The sequence below is a fragment of the Vanellus vanellus genome (assembly GCF_965231255.1).
Source record: "Vanellus vanellus genome assembly, contig: HAP1_SCAFFOLD_29, whole genome shotgun sequence".
Taxonomy (NCBI): Eukaryota; Metazoa; Chordata; class Aves; order Charadriiformes; family Charadriidae; genus Vanellus; species Vanellus vanellus.
In genome coordinates this window covers 1551423-1570688 of record NW_028127296.1, presented here as the reverse complement: position 1 = coordinate 1570688, position 19266 = coordinate 1551423, and the positions used below count along the sequence as shown (strand labels likewise).

The 19266-nt window shown below is 54.5% G+C and overlaps 1 protein-coding gene across 1 annotated transcript; it reads right to left on the bottom strand.

The window, feature by feature from the left end:
* Positions 1-11762: 11762 nt before the first annotated feature.
* On the bottom strand, positions 11763-14182 carry LOC309685381 (acrosin-like; the record flags this gene model as incomplete). Its single annotated transcript, XM_082501152.1, has 4 exons — positions 11763-11771; positions 12871-13041; positions 13515-13637; positions 13976-14182. The coding sequence occupies 4 exons, from the start codon at positions 14180-14182 to the stop codon at positions 11763-11765; spliced, it is 510 nt and encodes a 169-aa protein (XP_082357278.1).
* Between the last annotated feature and the right edge of the window lie 5084 nt (positions 14183-19266).

Here is a 19266-nt window from a genome sequence, read left to right as displayed (position 1 = left end):
CCCCTCCGCCCTGTACAGAAGTCGCGTCAACGTTCTTTGACGACCTCCGCTGCAGAGCCTAGAAATCTCTGTACACTTCTTATTTGAGGTGTTGAAGGGTCGAGCGTTTCGGGAAGTTCCGTTACTTCTTGTATGACGCAGCTTCCAGGAGTTCGTCCGGGTTATTGGCGTGGGTGGCAGGTGTTTTGATCAAACTGCCGATGTAGCCCCGTGTGAAATCCTGGGAACAAAAGCCTCCAGCTGAGGCTGGAGTTCTCTGCGCTGCGTGCTTAAGGGTGGCCAGAACAGAGGTGGTGCTGTATTTTTCGTTGGGGAAGGCAGCGTCTTATTTTGACACCTCACGTTTCCTCTTTATGGTGCAGGTCGTTAATTTCTACATGAGTCTGGTGATGGAAAGAGGGAAGAAGGAAGGCTATCCAGCAGTCCACGCGTTTAGTACTTTCTTTTATCCAAAACTAACATCTGGGGGCTACGAGTCGGTCAGAAGGTGGACCAAGAGTGTCGATGTCTTTAAGCAGGACATCCTCTTCGTGCCTGTGAACTCGCGAGCACACTGGACACTAGCCGTGAGTCCCACGGGCTTTTTCTTTAGAATTGGACGGGGAGCAAAAACTGGCAAGAGAAGTCATGTAGGTGTTGGGGGGTGTGCGGCACAAGGTTGTGCTTTGCCTAACGGTCACCTTTTAATAACAGGTCATAGATCTGAGGAAGAACACGATCACGTACTTGGACTCGCTTGGGCAGAAAGGGGACAAGATTTGTCAGACTTTGCTGTAAGTAACCGCTCCGTCACTGCTTTTCTGGTGTGAATGAGGAGAGGGGTTTTAGATTTAGTCCCTGTAAGGCGACTGCCAGTTTTCACGTGGCTTGTAGATAACCAAGCAGGAATCTTGGAGTTGCTTGCTGCGACTTGTCTGGCATCGACTGCTTATCTGCTGTCACAGCGTCCCCTGCACCCAGGGTCTGGGGTGCCTGGATTCTGCCACCTTCCCGTGAGAGGCACAGCCAAATACGCCATAGCCCTGTGGCACACGTGTGCCGACTTTGTTAGTTCTTGACCATTAGCTCACAGCCTCTCCCCGTGTTTGTAAGTTTCAGATTGGGATTTTTCCTCAAAATCAGCCTTAAATCAGCTGCAGTGAGGATCCTCTGACATTTTACCGTCCTGCCGTCCGTCTTCCTGTGATCCTTCAGCCGCTTTATTTTGTTGTTGGCCTAAATTACAGAGATGAAAAGGGATTTTTTTTTTTCCTTTTGTTTTAACCAGCCAATACCTGCAAAAAGAAAGCTGGGAAAAAAGACAGCTGGAGCTGGATGTTTCAGAGTGGACTCTTCACAGCATGGAGCCACGTGTACGTGAGCACCCCTTGGGTTTGAAATGGGAACTGTAAGTGCTTCTTTGGGGCCCAGATCCTGGCACGTGACAAAGAAAGGGTTGAGCTGATGTTCCTCGAGGAGTTGATAGTAAAAAGCAGTCCCTAAAGACCGGATTTAAGAAAGGTCACTTAAGAAAGAGGCGGTGCGAACCTTGAGACACCTCGCAGGGGGGAGGGCTGCTGCGCCTTCTGGGCCTGCCAAAAATTTGGATCGTAGTGTCCGAGTCCGGGAGGCAGAGGGGAGGGATGGTGAGCAGTGAACTGGGTCTGTTCCTCATGGGCGGGAGTGGGTATTGGGGATTAGGCAAGTAGGGTCAGGAGTGTGCGGTGAGCGCAGTGTCGGTGTGGGTAATGTGCGCTGCTTCCAAGTTGCTTTTCTTTTGAGACAGAGGGAAATCCTCCATCTTCTTTGCATTCCTTAGGAGATCCCTCAGCAGCTGAATGGAAGCGACTGCGGCGTCTTTATGTGTAAATACGCCGAGTACATCGCCAGAGAGAAACCGTTCAACTTTAGCCAGGTGAGTGAAGGTCATAAACCCCTCCAAGCCCCTCTCGCCCAGGGACAGGAGCCAGGGAGGTTAGGCAGCAGCTCTTCATTGTGTCCGGGGCAGGGGCTGAGGTTTCGTACCCCGTTTCGGTGCGTAGTTGCTGGGATCAGAACTTCCAAGTGGCCTGGGCAGGGCAGAGCTGTGGTTCTCCATCCCCGCCTTTGGGAGCTGCTGCCGGTGAGATTCCTCTTGGGCAAGATACTGCCGCCAGCGGGTTTGGCATATCTGGGCTCGGTATCTTTTGGAGAAATGGCTTCTACCCTTTGACCAGTCAAGACACCGCTTCTTTTTCTTGATTTCGTTTTAGACGGGTCTTTTATTAGCGTGCTTGTAAGCTGTCGCGCGGTCAAGTCAATCTGGTTTTGTCGGGTTGTCGTGTCACCCTCTTAGGAACCGCGTGGGGTGTTGTACCCAAACGGTTGACAGTTCCTAAAGGGAACTTCCTATTAAGGACTCCGCTGGGCGTTTATGTCTGTTTGCCGCCTCTTTCTACCGTGACGTCATTATTTAATTTCTCTTTTCTTTCTCTTCTCTTTTCAGACTCACATGCCATACTTCCGGAAGAAGATGGTGTGGGAGATAATCCACCAACAGCTGCTGTGACACGTGGACTCTTAGAGCTCTTCTTTTGATTACGTTTCTTCGACCTTAGTTACTTTTCTTAGGCCTTTAGTTAGTTTTCTTAGACCTTTAGTTACATTTCTTAGACGAATTTTCCTCTTTAGGTTATGAAGTAGAAGTTAAGATGGTTTATTCCCCCCACCTCCCTTATTTTGGAGACAGTAACTCTGGGGTTTTGGTACACAAGTTTTCCTCTTTAGCTTATGAAGTAGAAGTTAAGATGGTTTGTTCCCCCCACCTCCCTTATTTTGGAGACAGTAACTCTGGGGTTTTGGTACACAAGTTTTCCTCTTTAGCTTATGAAGGAGAAGTTAAGATGGTTTATTCCCCCCACCTCCCTTATTTTGGAGACAGTAACTCTGGGGTTTTGGTACACAAGTTTTCCTCTTCAAGTTATGAAGTAGTGGTTAAGACAGTTTATTTCACACACACACACACACACCCCTTATTTTGGAGACAGTAACTCTCTTTGAAATTAGCTAACGCACCTTAAGCAAAAGCCAGAAAGATGGGTGTGACCTCGTTAAGGGCAGAGTGAAGAAGGAACATCGTCAACTTCCATGGCTGAGCCGCACGCTCGCGCCTCACAGCGCACGCGACCACGTTACAGACAAATGGGAAACATCCGTGGTGGTGGTTACAGTCGTGTTTGCCCAACTTACCTTCCCAAGGACAACGTGCTGAACTACCATCTCCTCAAAGAGAGTTTTCCTCTGTTTCTGGAATATCTACCATCTACTTGATTCCTAAAACTGGATTTGTCACGACCACGGAAAGAAAGCGTTTACCATCTCTTGATTTCTCACCAAAGCCCCTGTCCTTTGGGCTGGTTTGGGGTTGTTTGTTTTTTGCTGCCTCCAGGGAGTTATCTAATGTGAAAAGAGAAGTATTTATTTCTTTATATAATATAAATATTTATTTTAATAAAAAGAGCCTTAATGGAAGGAAACTCTCCCTGTGTCCTGGTTTGAGGTAAAAGAGAACCAATTTTGTTCAGTAACTTGGCTTCTTAGCTGGGCCTCTTCTACCAACTGAAATTAACTGCCTATTGTGCCGTCAGCGTTCACTCTCTCAGAGCGATAAGAGCAATGGTTACAGCTGATGCCCGGGCATGGGATGCAGAGAGGCTCTTGCTTATACTTATTGCTATAACCCCCACGGCCAACCAGCTTTGTTATTTGCCCCATTGGAGGGTCGGAAGCGGAAAAGCATAGTGGGGTCCCACCTGCGGGGAGGAGCGACAGGACAGGTGACCCAAAACTGACCAACAGGGTATTCCATCCCATCTGCCTCATGCTCAGTAGAAAAGAGACCAAAGGGATCAAAGGGTTCTTCTACCTGGGGAATGTTTACTTCGCCCTTTGATAATTATGCTGATGTGACCCCATCAGAGCTGGGGCATGGCAACCTTCTGGGCTCTGAGGATAAGGACTGGTACCTTGTTAAGATCGTGATTTTGTTGTTGATGCTCCTGAATGTGGTGCAGGGGTGGTTTCTTGTGAAACATCTGTGCAGGGGGAGCTGGAGGGTACCGTGCGCTGCCGCCACTCAGACCCGCGCAGCCGCTCGGCGATCTGCAGCGGCGCGAACCGCGGCCCCGCCCGGCCCGGCCGCAGCTGTCCCCCCCGGAGCAACGGCACCACCGGCAGCCGCCTCCCCCACGGCACCGGCGTCACCGGCAGCTGCCCCCACCGGAGCAACGGCGCCACCGGCAGCCGCCCCCCCCACCGCCACGGCACAGGCGCCTCCGCCGCCGCCTGCACCGGCACCGGCACCCGCACCACCGGCAGCCGCCCCCCCCACCGCAACAACACCGGCCCCTCCGCCGCCCGTCCCGGCACAAGCCGCGCCCCCCCCTGCAGCGGCACAAGCCACGCCGCCGCCTCTCCCGGCACAACCTACTGCAGCCACTACAACCAGTACCAAAACTACTCCAACTCCATCAAAATCGGTACAAGCCGCCCCGGGAACCAGGAGCAGGAAGAGGAGGTCAACTCCTTCCCCTGCCCCTTACCACAAAGACCACCTCAAGTCACATAGCTTGGGGGAGAGTTCTGAACAAGATCCAGGGGAGGGTCCTTCAAGACCACAGAAGGGAAAGAGACCTTTGAAAACAGACAAAGGCCAGAGTCCTTCTAGAGCAGATGCTGGAGAGGCCCCTTCTGGGGCAGCCTCCCCACAGGAGGACTCAGATGTAGAGGGAGTTGTTCAATCCTTCTCCGTGAAAGATCTGAGAAGTATCAGGAAGGACTTTAGTCGTCATGAAGGCGAAACACTTGTCTCCTGGTTGCTCCGATGCTGGGATAGCGGGGCAGATACCCTAGACTGAGATGGCAGAGAAGCTAGGCAATTGGGAAACCTGGCCAAGGATGGAGGGATTGATAAAGAAATTGGGAGAAAGACAAGCACTCTCAGTCTCTGGAGGCGACTGGTGTCAGCCATAAAGCGCAGGTATCCCTTCAAGGGCGATATCGAATGCCGTCCAAGTAAATGGACCAACATGGGAAAAGGTATTAAGTACCTGAGAGAACTGCCTGTGCGAGAGGTGATTTATAGTGATGGGCAAGCGACAGTAGACCCTGATGAAATGCCATGCAAACGATCTCTGCTCAAAAAGTTTGTACAAAGTGCACCATCAACATATTCCCACACATTGTCAACAATGGTCTGGGGAGGATCCGATACTGACACACCAACTGTAAATGAAGGGCTTAAGAAGGTACGACAGTATGAAGACAGTCTCTCTGGTCCCTTCTCTGTGGCAGCCATAGAAAAGCTGACTGTGACCACCGAGAAAATGACTGAGAAACTGACTGAGAAAATAGAGCAAATGACCCAGAGATTAGTTGAGCAAACCGATAAACTGTTTGATAAACTAACCAAGGTGGAGGAAAAACTCCATGCTTTCCCTGTACAGACTCATGTTGCAGCTGCTAAGAGGAAACGCCCTCCTACTCAAGAGAAAAACCACCCTCCGACTCAAGACAAATCAAAGCTGATGCGAGATATCCTGTGGGTTTGCCTCTGTGAATATGCAGAAGACATGAAGAAGAGGGATGGAGAACCTACCTCAGCCCTACAGGCACAGGTGCTTGAGTTGCAAAATGAAGCCGATAGAAGAAAGGATTCTTACAGGAGGAAGGCTGCTCCGACCTACGGTAGGCGATTCTATGGACCAGGTAGGAACCAATCTGATAATCGTAGGTACTACGGTCAACAGTAGAGGTGCCCTGCCTCCAGCCAGGAGGAGGAGAGGGACAACCGACTTTATTGGACTGTGTGGATTCGATGGCCTGGCACATGAGAGCCACAAAAGTATAAAGCCCTGGTGGACACTCGTGCACAGTGGTGGTGGGTTGTTTTTTGCTGTCTCCAGGGAGTTATCTAATGTGAAAAGAGAAGTATTTATTTCTTTATATAATTTAAATATTTATTTTCATAAAAAGAGCCTTAAGGGAACGAACCTCTACCTGGTAATGAGAGAGGGTGATTTATTCTTTTTTTTTTATTTAACTGAAAAAAAGTTGGATGTAGCGATGTGGATTTTCGCTCCCTCACAATCCCCCAGGAAGAGGATTGGAGCCAGGAGGAGCATCGGAGCACAGAAGCGGTGAAGCGATGGTCACACAGTGCTGCAGGGGCAATCGGGGTGTCGTTCAGTGATGAGATGAGCAAGCAGCATCCCGAAAATCCGCCCCTGGAGAGGGGTCAGTGGTGTACGGACGCTCTCTGTGTTCTGTAAACCCCCTGTGGGGAGCCCCTGCTGCCCCCTTGGCAGTGCCCGGGTGGCTGTGACTGCTGAAAGCTGGTTTGGTGCGTTGAGGTGTTAGATGGGGTGGCACAGCCCCTGCCCACCCCGGGAGGGGGGACACCACCTCTCTGGTGGCACTGGATGGGTGGGAGGGAGGGAGGGAGCAGAGCTCTGGGAGCCATGGAGAAAGGCGTGGGGGTGTCCCTCATCGTGGCAGCCCCCAGCAGCCCTACCCCGCCACACGGCCACCCCAAGGGACACCCAAGCCCCATCTTGGTCTTCTCCCCGTTGGGTGACGCCCTTCCACCCACCCCGGAGGTGCGCTCCTCTCCTGCGGGGGGGACGCCCAGCGCTCGCCTGGCTAGAGAAGCACCGGGGGGGAGGGGGGGGATGGGGGTGGGTGACTGGGGGCATCTGAGCTTCCCAGTTACAAGGGCGTAATTAGTGCACCATTAATAACCACTTTGGCTTTGCTAACCATCTGTGGCGAGGCCCCCACCCCGCTTTAGCACAGGCTTCCTGATGCCAACACCTCCCCGAGCCACTGGGTAAAGCTGCGCCTGGCAAAAAACCACCACCACCCCAAAAAAACCCCACAGCACAGCCCCCACTCCCCACCCACCCCTTCTCCCCCCATCACAGCCATGGGGCAAACTCCCACCACCACCACCCCCCAATCTCAGCTCGGCCATGACCCCCCCGAGACACTGGAAAGAGAGCAATGGAGAGCGAGCTCAGGCTCTTGTGAGCTGCAGAGATTTCTCTTTTTCTTGTGATGATGTTGTCGTTGGGTGGGGTTTGGTTGTTTTTTTTTCACGGAACACTTTGCAGTAGAGGACAAAAATATGGTGTCACAGTCCCTGGGGCCACACTGGCACCGCCACCTCACCCCCTCCCCCCCCCCCCCACTCCCGTCCCTCCTCTTCCCAGCGGCTTTCACCACTTTCCTTGCTTGGTTTTGTTTTGTGTTTGTTTTTTTTTTTTTTCCTTACAACCTTTTTTTATATTTGAGTTGGGGTTCTTTTTCCCTTTTTTTTCAGCCTTTCTTCCCCCCCTTTTTTCTCTTTCTCCTTTTTTTTTTCTTTTCTCCTTTTTTCTTTTGCTTTTTTTTCTTTTCCCCCTTTTTCTTTCCACCACTTTTTTCCCCTTTTTTTTTCTCCTTTTTAACATTTCTCAAGCTCTCTCCAAAGGAACAGCCCCTGGCTCTCAGCTAGCCAAAGGAGACTACGGAAGAGCATTGGCACCCGTGGGAGTGGTTTCCTTCTCCTGCTTCACACTCGGTCGAGATCGTTTTTTCCAACTCGTCTTTTTTTTTTTAACAAATTAAACAAAAAAAAAAGCTCCAAGTATCAGTTTTACAAGGCACACAAAATCTCTAGAATGGAAACACAAACGCAAGGTGCTGAGGTATGAAAGCCTGAGGTGTTTTTTTCTGTGTGGATGTGTGTGTGTCATCTGGGGTTGGGGGTTGTGTGTGCTTTATTTTTGAAATTTAAAAAAAATAATAATTTTGCTAGGTTTTTTGTTGGGTTTTTTTTTGTTTTTTTTTTTTTTTCCCCAGCCCTGGGCTGACAACCTCTTGGAAATCCGGTGTTTCCCCCGTCGTGGTTTGGCCTCAGCCGGCAACAAAGAACCACGCGGCCGCTCGCTCCACTCCCGCAGCCGGGGGCAAAATCGGAAGAAAAAGGCAAAAAACTCGCGGGTTGAGATAAAGGCAGTTTAAGAGAAGAGCAACGGGAAGGGCAAACAATCTCAATAACAGCGGTAAAGGAATAGACGGACGCGATGACAGCGCCTCCGCGCACCGACCGGCCCCGCACCGCCGCAGCCCGCTCCCAGCCGCGACTTCACGCCCCCTCCCCCGGCGAGCTCCCCCCAGCCCCGGGCATGGCTCACAGGGGATGGGATACCTGTGTCCCTGCCGGCTCCTCGGGGAAATTAACCCCATCCCTGCCGGAACCAGGACACCCCTCGCCCCTCTTTCCCCCCTTCTCTCCTGCAACCCGCATCTTTCAGCCGCGTCGGGGCGGTGATGGAGAGCGAAGGGACAGAGGGACAGCCGGGACAGGGGGACGCAGCAGATGCCAACCCCAGTTTGGGACTCAGGGAAGCAAAGAGGAAAGGGCGCGTGAAAGAGAAATGCCTCTTTGAGGAGACGGGATCCCTTCTCTTGGCTCATACAGGCACTGCTCTTCTCAAAGCCCTTAAGAAATCGCTTTTTAACGCTCCTTTAATTATTATGGGGGGTTTCACCCCCTGCTGGCAATCCTACATCCCTGCTCTACCGGGCATTAGAGAACCACTGGACTAGTTCCTGTCCTTTAACCTCGAGAAAAGCCGGCTTTGGCTAAAAAACAAACATCCTCCTCCCGCCCCCACCCCCTCTGAAAAAAAAAAAAAATAAATTAAAATCCTTACAAAACTGAAAAATCCTCTGGCTCCTCCGGCTGTGCCTGAGGTGAAAAACAGGTGGCTTTTAGTAAATTAAAAATAATAATAATAAAAATACTAAAAACTCTCTCTCTCTCTGCCTCTGTTAGTCCAACTAAAGGGATAGCGTCGGGAGGCGAGGGAGGAGGAAGGGGGAGGCTGTGGGATGGAGAGAGCCCTCCCCGTACCCCTCGGCTGTGCATCCTCGCAGCGCCGCGGGGAATGGGGGGCTGTGTGTTTGGGGGGGTCTTTGGTTTGCTCCCCTGACCTGCTGGGGGTGGGGGAGGAGGGTTTGGGGAGGGGGTGTGTGGGATATCCGGCAGTGGGGTTATATTCATCAGGCGGTGCTGGGTGGCACGGCGGGAGCCTCCCTTGCTGTGCTGCGAGGCCGGGGCTCCCGGAGCGTGTTTCTGCTCCTGCTGCTTCACCTGCTGGAGCATTTCCCTCATCTTGTGCTGTGCAGTCTTGGGGAGGAGAGGGGAAAAGCAAGAGGTGGGGGTCAGGGCACTGTTTCTCCCACCACCACCCACCCCCGAGCCCCCACCGAGCATCTCACTGCTCCCAACTTGTCACTCTGGACAAGCCATAATTAATTCTGGGGGCGGTTTTGGGTGTTGTTTTTTTTTGTTTGTTTTGTTTTTGTTTTTTTTAACTTGTGCTTCCTCCATCGCTCCTCAAGAGCACCTGAATTTTTCTGGGGGGCTGCGATCCTGCTTGAGTGGACAGGAGACAAGGTTATGGAAGATGCACCCAGGTGGGATGCGCGTGGCTTTGCCTGCACAGAGGAGTCCATTCACACCCTGGGTGCCGCTCTGCACGGCATTCAAAACACCCATTTTTAGCTCAATCGAGCCAATCTTCAATTTCAGTTCTCGCACAGCCAGGGGGAGCTACCGAAACACCTTCAGTGCATCTTGGGGACACAGGGACCTCCCAAAAGAAGAGTGGCAGGACGCTCGGGTGCTGCTGGGCTCAGCAAGCCCTGTGCCTTTCCTCGGTAGACAAAAGCGGCCGGGGAGGTTCGGGTAAAGCCACGGCCAAACTGTACCTGACTGGCAAAGAAATGCCCAATGATTTTAATGATGACCTCCTCGTTCTTGTCCGGGGTTTGGTCTCGTGGCACAAGGACTTCCGCGCTGGTTAAGTTTTACAGTTCGTTCACCTGGAGGAACCACAAGAGGCTTCTGTTGTGGAAGAGCCAAAATCCTCCACTGCCACAGTCACGACGGCACCAGGCACCCTGTGTGTCTCCCCCTTCCTTGGGACCAATGAGAACCACCACCAGAACATGGGGGCTGAGGGTCAAGACATCGCTGAGACCACTGAGCACCCGGGATTTGTCCCCCTGGGGTGGGCAGGGGTGACGGCTGATGCCCAACTTTGCATGCCCGGGGCACCACCCCCCACCGTTTTGCCACCTTTGCCTGTCACGTGGCCGGCGGCGAAGGAAGGCACCTTGATGTGGACTTCAAGCTTCACTTCTTCTTTCAGGTTAAAGAAGTTATCCTCTTTCAGCTTCCCAAATATTCACCCCTGGGCCTGGGGAGGAGACGGACAGGAAGGAAAACCATCAGGCAGCGCCCGCTGTGCCCCTCCATCCCCAAAGCTGATGATGTTCCCACGTCCAGCAGCATCAAAACCACGGTACCCAGCAAAGAGCTCCCCTGGCGCTGAGGGAGGCCAAGCCAGGCTGCCAGCACAGTGGTGACCACAGGGATGCTCTCGACTTGGCCCTTACTGTCCCCCCCACCCACAGCCCCCACCCAGTGCACCTTGAACTGAGTCTCGGGCGGCCCCATGATGATGACCATCCGCTCGCTGCCCTCGGGACCTTCTGACGGGGCGATCTGGGGAGGGATGAGGGAGAGGGAGCATGAGTGCGGCCCCCACTTCGGCAAGACCTTCCCTTGGTGGGATGTCCCCCCCCAGCACAGGGCAACCTCCCCATGTAGGAGCATCCCCTCCCACCAGAGCTGGGCTGATAACCGGGGTGCTGCAGGCCTGGCCTTCTACTAACGACAGGCCGGAGAGGTGGGCACATGCCAACCTCATGAAGTTCAACCAGGCCCAGTGCAAGGTCCTGCTCCTGGGTCGGGGCAATCCAAGCACAAATCCAGGCTGGGCGGAGAATGGATGGAGAGCAGCCCTGAGGAGAAGGACCTGGGGGTGCTGACTGATGAGAAGCTCAACATGAGATGGCAATGCGTGATCACAGCCCAGAAAACCACACATATCCCAGCCTGCATCAGAAGTGTGGCCAGCAGGGCGAAGGATGTGGTTCTGTCACTCTGCTTTGCTCTGGTGATACACCACCTGGAGTACTGCATCCAGCTCTGGAGCCCACAACATAGGAAAGACATGGACCTGCTGGAGTGGGGCCAGAGGAGGCCACGGAGATGCTGTGAGGGCTGGAGCCCCTCTGCTGGGAGGACAGGCTGAGAGTTGGGGTTGTTCAGCCCGGAGCAGGCGCCGGCCAGGGGGGCTCCGTACAGACCTGAGAGGTACGCCCAGGAGCTCTATGGTGGGAGAGAAAATGAGAGTCAGTGATGGCCCCAGCGTGCCAGACCTTTCCCAGCCACCCCCAGCCTGACGCAGAGCAGCATGCCACCACTGTGAGCCCGGCAGGGACACGGGGACAACCCTTCAAGCCCTGAAACCCTGGGGTGATATGCAACCCCATCCCAGCGCGATGGGGCTGGGAGGTGGATGGGAGGTCCCAGTTACTCCCAGTCCCTCCCCACTGCCACGTTTCCACCCATGTCCTGCCTTTGTAGGGGAAAACCAGGACACAACTCTCTCCTGCTCTGCGTTCCAGCAAGTGCAACCAGATGCTACCTGCAAACCACCATTTCTCACATGGAGGACGAGCAGACCCAGCTCCCCTGCCCAGGCTGGACGCCGCTCTCGCTCCCAGCCCTCTAGTTAAACGCGCTGCGCCGAGGTCATGCTCCCTCTCACATTGAGCCCATGCTCCCTGTGTCCACCCTCTGCTTCTGGCCACAGGCTGCTCCATGGCTCCTACACCAACTCTCTCTCCTACCTCTCCTGCCCAGCCAGTCCTCAAGGCCAGCGTGGACACTGCACCTCCTCACTTCCCTCCCTTCACCAGGAGCCTCATTCCTTCTCCTCCATCCTTGCCAGGTCTCTACAGCTCCACAGTTGAAGATACAGCCACAGGCCCCAGGTCCTGCTGAGGATGCAGTCAGAAATGACCACTCCATGGTGTGAAACATAAAGTACTTGGGTGGAAGGAGCAGAGGCCTCACCAGGGTGGCTTCAAAAAGGTCCCACAAAGCTTTGGGGTGAAGGAGGTCCCACCAAACGCTGCCCTTTGGGACACCTGCCCAGCTCTTCTCCAGCACACCAACAAACGCTCAACCAGATGCTTCCCCAAGGCCACGCTTGCTCAGCCCTGTTGGCTTCTCACTCTTTGCTGTGGTCAGCAATTTCTCTTGTCACGCTCAGGAGTTTCACACCTTCTGTTCAATTAGCTACGGCTTACACTGGGCCCTAATCTCCAGCTGTGTGCCTTAATGCATACCCCCAAAGTCATCTGCAGGTCACATCACTGTTTCCTATCCTCCATGTGCCAGTCTTCTCCGTCCCATGGTGGCTCTGAGCACCCTCCTCTCTGACCAGGCACCGTTTCAGCCCTTGGGAGTCACTCTTTCCCTTCGTGCCCTGCTGTCTGCCTGCGGCCTCATTGGCAGGCGCCGGGCACGCAAGTCCTTGCCTTGCACCGGAGACTGAATTGGACTCAAGCACGCTCAGCTGTGAAAATCAGGAACTTTATTTCTACAACCGAGTCAACATCAGCCCTTCTGCGCTCAGAGGAGCGCGGGCAGGACAGAGCAGGCCTTGGCACTGAGGCTGCCTTTGGCTCAGCAGGCATTGCCCCGGAAGGAAATGGTCGTGGAACAGGGCGGCCTGCTCTGGAGCCTCTTCGTCACGCTGCTCAAGCCTTTTTCCCCCACAGGACCTGCAGCAGCTCCTGCACCCGAGTAAAGAATTCCACCAGCTTCTGGAGTGGAAATGGGCAGGAGCTAATCGTGCCCGGTGGTGTTGGTGTTGGCCTTGGCCTCTGATAAGGGGTTGAGGCAGTGAGAAAATGACTCCAAGCCCGTGCTGTTGGAGTACCCCTTACTGCTGGGCTCAGTCCCATCTGGACCAGGATCCAGTTGTAGAAGTGCTGGGTGGAGGTGTAGACTCCGGGCCGTTTGGCTCTGGCACAGCCTCTCCCCCAGCTGGTCACCCCAACAAGCCAGAAGTAGTCCGCGTTGTTGTCTTTGCACACCAGAGGACCACCACTGTCACCCTGCAGGGGAGGAGAGAGGGTTGAGGTGGTGTTGGGTGGCCGCTGTCAGCGCTCTGGCCGGCTCCTTCTCTCTCCCAGCACCTGCCAGAGCTCTGCTCACTGCACACAACGGCGCTGCTCCGGCGCTGGAGCCTACAGAGCCTCATCTGGGAGAGGGTGGAGGGCCTGTAAGGTCGGGCGCTCTCTCATCTCTGCACAGTGCTCCCGGCTGTGTGGAAGGGGGATGCTTTGGGATCTGGACCTATGGGCTGCCGGGAGCACGGGATGGGCTTTCTGGGCAGCGTCCCCGGGCTCTGGGACAAGGCGGGCACTGGGCAAGGACCTGCAGCTGGGGAAGGGGAGGTGAGCCCCAGCAGCGGTGGAGACCCAGCGGTGGCAGGGTGACTTGCCAGGCCAAGCACGTGCCGGGCGATGTTTGGGCGTTGCGAGAGGGCTGCCGGTGCTGCCGGGGCTTGACTTGCAGCACGTCCTACCTGGCAGGTGTCGATGCCACCCTGCGGATAGCCAGCACACAGGTTGTGGCTGTGGATGGCCCCTCTGTACCACCCGCTGCTGTTGCAGAGGTTGACATCAATGAGCTGGACCTTGGCCTCCTGCAGGACATCCGTTGACCCTGCAGCTGTGAGCAGAGAAAGCAATGAAGCCCCAGCAGCTCCCCCCCTGCCTGGGTGAACCCCTTCCCTAGGGCTTGGCTTTGTGCCCTGAAGGCACTGTGCCCGTGTTTCCCCTCTGTCTGGCTTTGGGCGGTGGGTCAGCCCATTCTCTCCGGAGGCATACGTCCCCACAGCCTGACTGCGGCTTTCGCCTCCGCTCTCAGGAAGCCCAACCCCTCTCCCCAGTGTGCCGAGCTTGCACTCAGGACACCAGCACTTTTGGGGAACTCACATCTTGCAGTGGTGGCGCCCCAACCGCTGACGTAGCAGGTGCGCAGCTCTGACACTCTAAGTGAGGCGTCGGGCACACAGGCAAGCTGGGTGTAGTAGTTGCACTGGACAGGCTGGTCCAGCTCCAGCAGGGCGATGTCGTTCCTCTGCGTGATATTCCTGTAGTGCTCGTGAACCAGCAGCCGCTTAATATGGCGCACTTGGGTCCCGGGGCCCAGCCGAGTCAACTGGGTGGCCCCGATCACCACGCGCCACATGCTGATGTGCCTGGAAAGCAGATGGAGAGGGGGGTCAGAGGGAGCGGAGCCACGTGCTGCAGCAGCCCCGCTGTTCCCTGCCTTCTGCTTCCCAGGGCAGAGAGGAGAGCAGTGCCACGCAGGCTGCCACCGCCCTGGCATGCCTTAGGCACGAGCCATGTGGCGCTGGAGGCTGCTAGGAAGCAGTGGCCCGAGCCCAGCCTTCTCCTGAGCAGTCTCTGGGCTGGGCTCGGCAGTGCCCAGGCACTGGGCGTACTGGCAGGAACGGGGATGGGAGTAGCAGGCGGTGCTGCGCGCAGGGCACCCGCGAGGGTGGTGGGGACAGCCCCCTTCCCTGGCCCTCCTTACCTGGCCTCGATGAAGCAGTGTGCCGCCGTGAGGACCCACTGTGGGCTGATGAGGGACCCTCCGCAGATGTGCCCCGTGCCTGCTTCCCAGGGGTCCTGGATGCTGACGATCCAGGGCCAGGCTCCTGGACGGGCATCGGTGCCACCCACCACACGCGACATGCCGTACTGGTAAGCCATGGGCCGGAGCCCGCAGGTCCCTCTGTAACCAGAAACTCATGACTGTCCTGCTCCACGGCGTGCTGCGGTTCAGGCTGAAGGTCAGCCCTCTTCCCTCCCCACAAGGCGCTGCACGGACAGCAGGGCCAGGGAACCCCCTGGGGCGGGCGTGCGTGCGCCCCTGTTTCTGCCTGAGCCCCGCAGAGGAGCTGTGCCAGCAGCCGGGGTGCTGGCCAGGATCTGAGGCTCCCAGGCGGGGTTGGGGAAGCTGTGGCCACGGGGGACAAGCGGGCTCCCTCCAGTGAACCCCATCAGGGTTGCCCAAGCTCCCCCCCAGAGCCTGGGGCCACTTACCCACAGCTGTCCCACGCGCCTTGCACAGGCCAGCACAGGGCCAGCAGGACGACGACGAGGAGCAGTTTCATTGCTGCCAGTGGCGGCACGTGGCACCTGCAAGAAGCGAACCGAGGGCCTGTCGCCACCAGTGCCGCAGCCGACGTAGTGCCCGCAGTGCTCACGCTGCCCACGGTGCTCTTGTTCCCGGGGCTGATGTCACAGAGTCGCTGGTTCCGGGCACCGGGCCCGGTGGCCTCTTGGCAGAAGGGGGGGCACCATGGGGGGTTCCCGGCAGGAGGGGAGGCAGAAGCTGGGATGGGACACCCCCGACAGACCCCCGCTGAACGCTCTGCCTGCGGGACGAGGCTGTGCAGGCCCCGCGGCAGGCAGCAGCGCCTGGCTGCGAGCGCTGCCTGCTGACAGCTGGCAGCAAAAAACCCCGTGTGGCATCGCGGCCTCTTGGGGAAGTTCACTGCCACCCCGCTCTCTGCAGCCCTGTGCCACCAGGGCCTTCCCAAAACACATACACCAGAGAACAGAACTGCTACAGGCAGCATGCACGGTTTTGGGTGTTGAGGGGCCCATCTGGCTACAGCCGCAGCAGGCAAGCGGTGATGTGCGAGCGGGACGAGTCCAGCACACCCACATGCTGCACTCCGTACCTATGCGCACGCCTGGGCGCACACACAGAATCACAGAATGGTTTAGGTTGGAAGGGACCTTGAACACCATCAAGTTCCAACCCCCCCCGCCCTGGGCAGGGACACCTCCCACCCGACCAGGTTGCCCAGAGCCCCGTCCAACCTGGCCTTGAACACTTCCCGGGATGGGGCAGCCACAGCTTCTCTGGGCAACCTGTGCCGGGGTCCAACAGCCTCACGGTCAAGAATTTCTTCCTAAGATCTATTCTAAACCTCCCCTCTTCCAGTTTGAAGCCCTTCCCCCTCATCCTGTCACTACACACCCTTGTAAAAAGTCCCTCCCCAGCTCTCCTGTCGGCCCTTCAGGGACTGGGAAATGCCGGCACGTCAGTTGGTGTGCTGCACTCTGTGTGTGCACGCATCGTGTGTGCCCTGTGTGTGGGTGCACTCGGTGTCTGGGTGCACTCCGTGTCCCGGTACCCACACGGTGGGTGCACACTGTTTACGTGCAGTGTGGTGTAGATGAGCCTGTGAGCGTGCGCACTGCAGGTATGCGTTCACTGGGTCGAGCGCGTGCCGTGTGGGCGCGCATTTTGTGCGTATGCTGGCAGGCTGTGCGTGCCCGCACTGTGTGTGTGTGTGCGTGCTGCATGTGCATGCCTTCCACGCTCTGTGCATGACGTGCACGAGCACTGTGTGCATTACGTGGGGTGTTCCATGTGTGGTGGGGGCGTGTGTGGGGTGTTAGTGTGTGTTGGTCTGTATCAGTGTGTGTGTTCCTATGCAGTCGGGGTGTGTGTCAGTGTGTGTTGCTGTTGTAATAAGTAATTTAGCAAAAGAATTTTGCTTCAGCTAAAATAGATGTGTGCTCACTATGGCTTCAGCTAAGATGGGTCTGTGCTCGCTGTGTGTTTGGGAAAGGGATAGTGTTAGACAGGATATCAGACGAGAGCAACAGTTGGAAGTACAGAAACTTGCAGGGCAAAGGGTGGTGTCGTTAGCTAAGATAACCACAGGAGTGTAAGGAATGAAGAAGCCACAAGAAGGACATGGTGGTAAAGACTTCGAGCCTCCCGCCAATGACTGTCAGGAAGACCCCTGAGGCAGCACAGCGCCTGCGCCGCTGGAAGGGAGGGGGCATGTTCGGGGGTGGGCTGCATTCCAAGAACTCATTGATTATGTATTTGGGGGTGGGTCGTGTTCCAAAAACTCATTGATTTTGTAAATTATGTTCCAAGAAAAAACATGAATAAATATAAGGAATACAAAATAAAAACAAGTGTTTGTGAAGGAAAAAATGAGCCACAGGAGGAGAAATCCCCCGTGTAACTCCCAGCGCTGGAATAAATATTCTTTGCTCCACTGAATTTGCCCCAGACTAAAATTCAGTACAGTGAGCGTGTTTCTCACAATCTGGGGGCTCGTCCAGGATAACTGAAGCCCACGTTCGGAGCCTTGGACGGGTGAGTAGACCAGGACAGCGCGCCACTGCTGATTTCAGCAATCCTCCTGTTCTCCCCGCCCACAGTGACGGACCAGCGGCAACAACCCGGTGAAGGGGCTCGTGGACACAAGGGGGGTCCCAGGGATAACCGCGGCAGCCGATAATACTTGTGCACGAGACCCGGGTAAGATAATTGACTGTTAAGTATTGCTCGGGCGGCTGAGTGACGGGGGATTGAGAGTGGTGTGAGTGAGACGCGGACTAGATCTGCGAAGCGAGTGCGGAGTCTTTCTAACCGCCGTTCCGTATCTCCGCGAGGAGACCGGCCGGTGAAGAGACGAAGCGAAAGGCTGGAGTTGAGAGATCCCCCGGGGGAAAAAAATGGGACAAGGGAAAAGTAAAGAGGAATCTAAGGGAAAAGCTGATCAGGGAATTCCAGAAATGCCTCCGGACAGTCCATTCGGGAGGATGTTGTTACAATGGGGGCAGGAAGGAGAGTCCTGCACCCGGGGTAAGGACAAAGCAAAGATGATCCATTACTGTATGTTTAAATGGACCAAAGAGCCCATAAGGCCAGAGAAGTACTGGCCAAAGTATGATTCTATAGAGGGACAGCTGTGTCAAGCACTAAATGTATACGTTAACTCTAAAGAATCATTTGATGAAGAAGAGAGCGAATATGCAGCGTGTTGGAAAGGAGCTGCAGGGGTTTTTAAATGGGAAATACAAAAGGAGAAGGAGGAGGACCAGAGACCAGTCTGGGATCCTCTTGAATACTTACCTCCCCCATATAACCCGGACCCTCCGGAAAGCGCAAGAGAGCCTCAGGTCCCCGTTAGAAGGGAAAGCCAGAGGAAATGGAGGTGGGAAGTGGGGAGGTCCATAGTGGAAGAAAATGAGAAGATGACAGAACCAATCGGGCTGCATCCTTTATGGGAAGTCCCGATCCCAGGAGTTCAAAATGGGGCAGGATTTGTGAATGTGCCCCTAACCAGTACAGAAGTCAAGAACTTTAAAAAAGAAATGAAGAAATTGTTGGAAGATCTCCTAAGTTTGTCAGAACAATTAGACCAATTTTTAAGTCCAAATGTATACACTTGGGAAGAAATGCAATCCATCATGGGAACTTTGTTCTCCCCGGAAGACAGACAAATGATTTGTTTAGCAGGGATGAGAATATGAGAAAGGAAAAATGTTCATAGAGTGGCGGGGGACCAAAAGTTACCCCTACGAAGAACTGATTGGAATCAAAATGACCCCGCAGGAAGGAGAAACGTGTCTGATTATCCGACGTTAATTATAAGGGGACTTAAAGAAGCAGCCCTGATGGAGTCAAATGTGAGCAAAACTTTTAATAAGTAAATAAGGGAAAGAGGAATCTCCGACGGAGTGGTTGGAGAGGCTCCGAAGGAATATTCAGCAGTTTTCTAAGAATGACCCAGAGACTGTGGCTGGCCAGGAATTATTAAAAAGTAAATTTTGTCACCCATGCCTGGCCAGATATTAAGAAAAAAAATGAAAAAGATGGAAAACTGACATAAGAGAAGAATCAATGAGTTGTTACGAGAAGCACAAAAAGTACATATGTGAGGCGTGATGAAGAGAAGCAGAGGGCAAAAGCAAAACTAATGGTAGCGACTGTAAAAGAAATAACAAAAACTAAAGCGCTCCAGAATCCAGGGCCAGGGATGAGACCATACAAGATACAAGGAGCCCATCTGCCACCGCTCAAAAAAGCCCATATGAATGAAATCAGGAGCCCCAGAGGGCGGAAAGTGTTACTATTGTGGGCAGGAAGAACATTTTAAGAAAGAGTGTCCCAGGCAAGAGAGAGATCGAGTGTTACCTCAACAGGAAGAATACACTACCAATTAAGGGTGTCAAAGGCTCTACCTCCTGGGGGAAGAAAGAATTAGTGAGCCCTTGATAAATTTGAAATTAGGCCCCCAGGAGGAAATTTACACCTTTTTAGTAGACTCAGGAGCTGAGAAGTCTTGTATTATGAAATTGCCTTTGAATGGGAAGATCCGGACACCGGGAAGAAGCAGCAAGTCCGCTGGACCTTCCTGCCTCAAGGATTCACAAAATCCCCAAATCTATTTGAACAGATGCTAGAGAAAATTTTAGAGGAGTTCCAGGCAGAACCCGGAGTAAGAA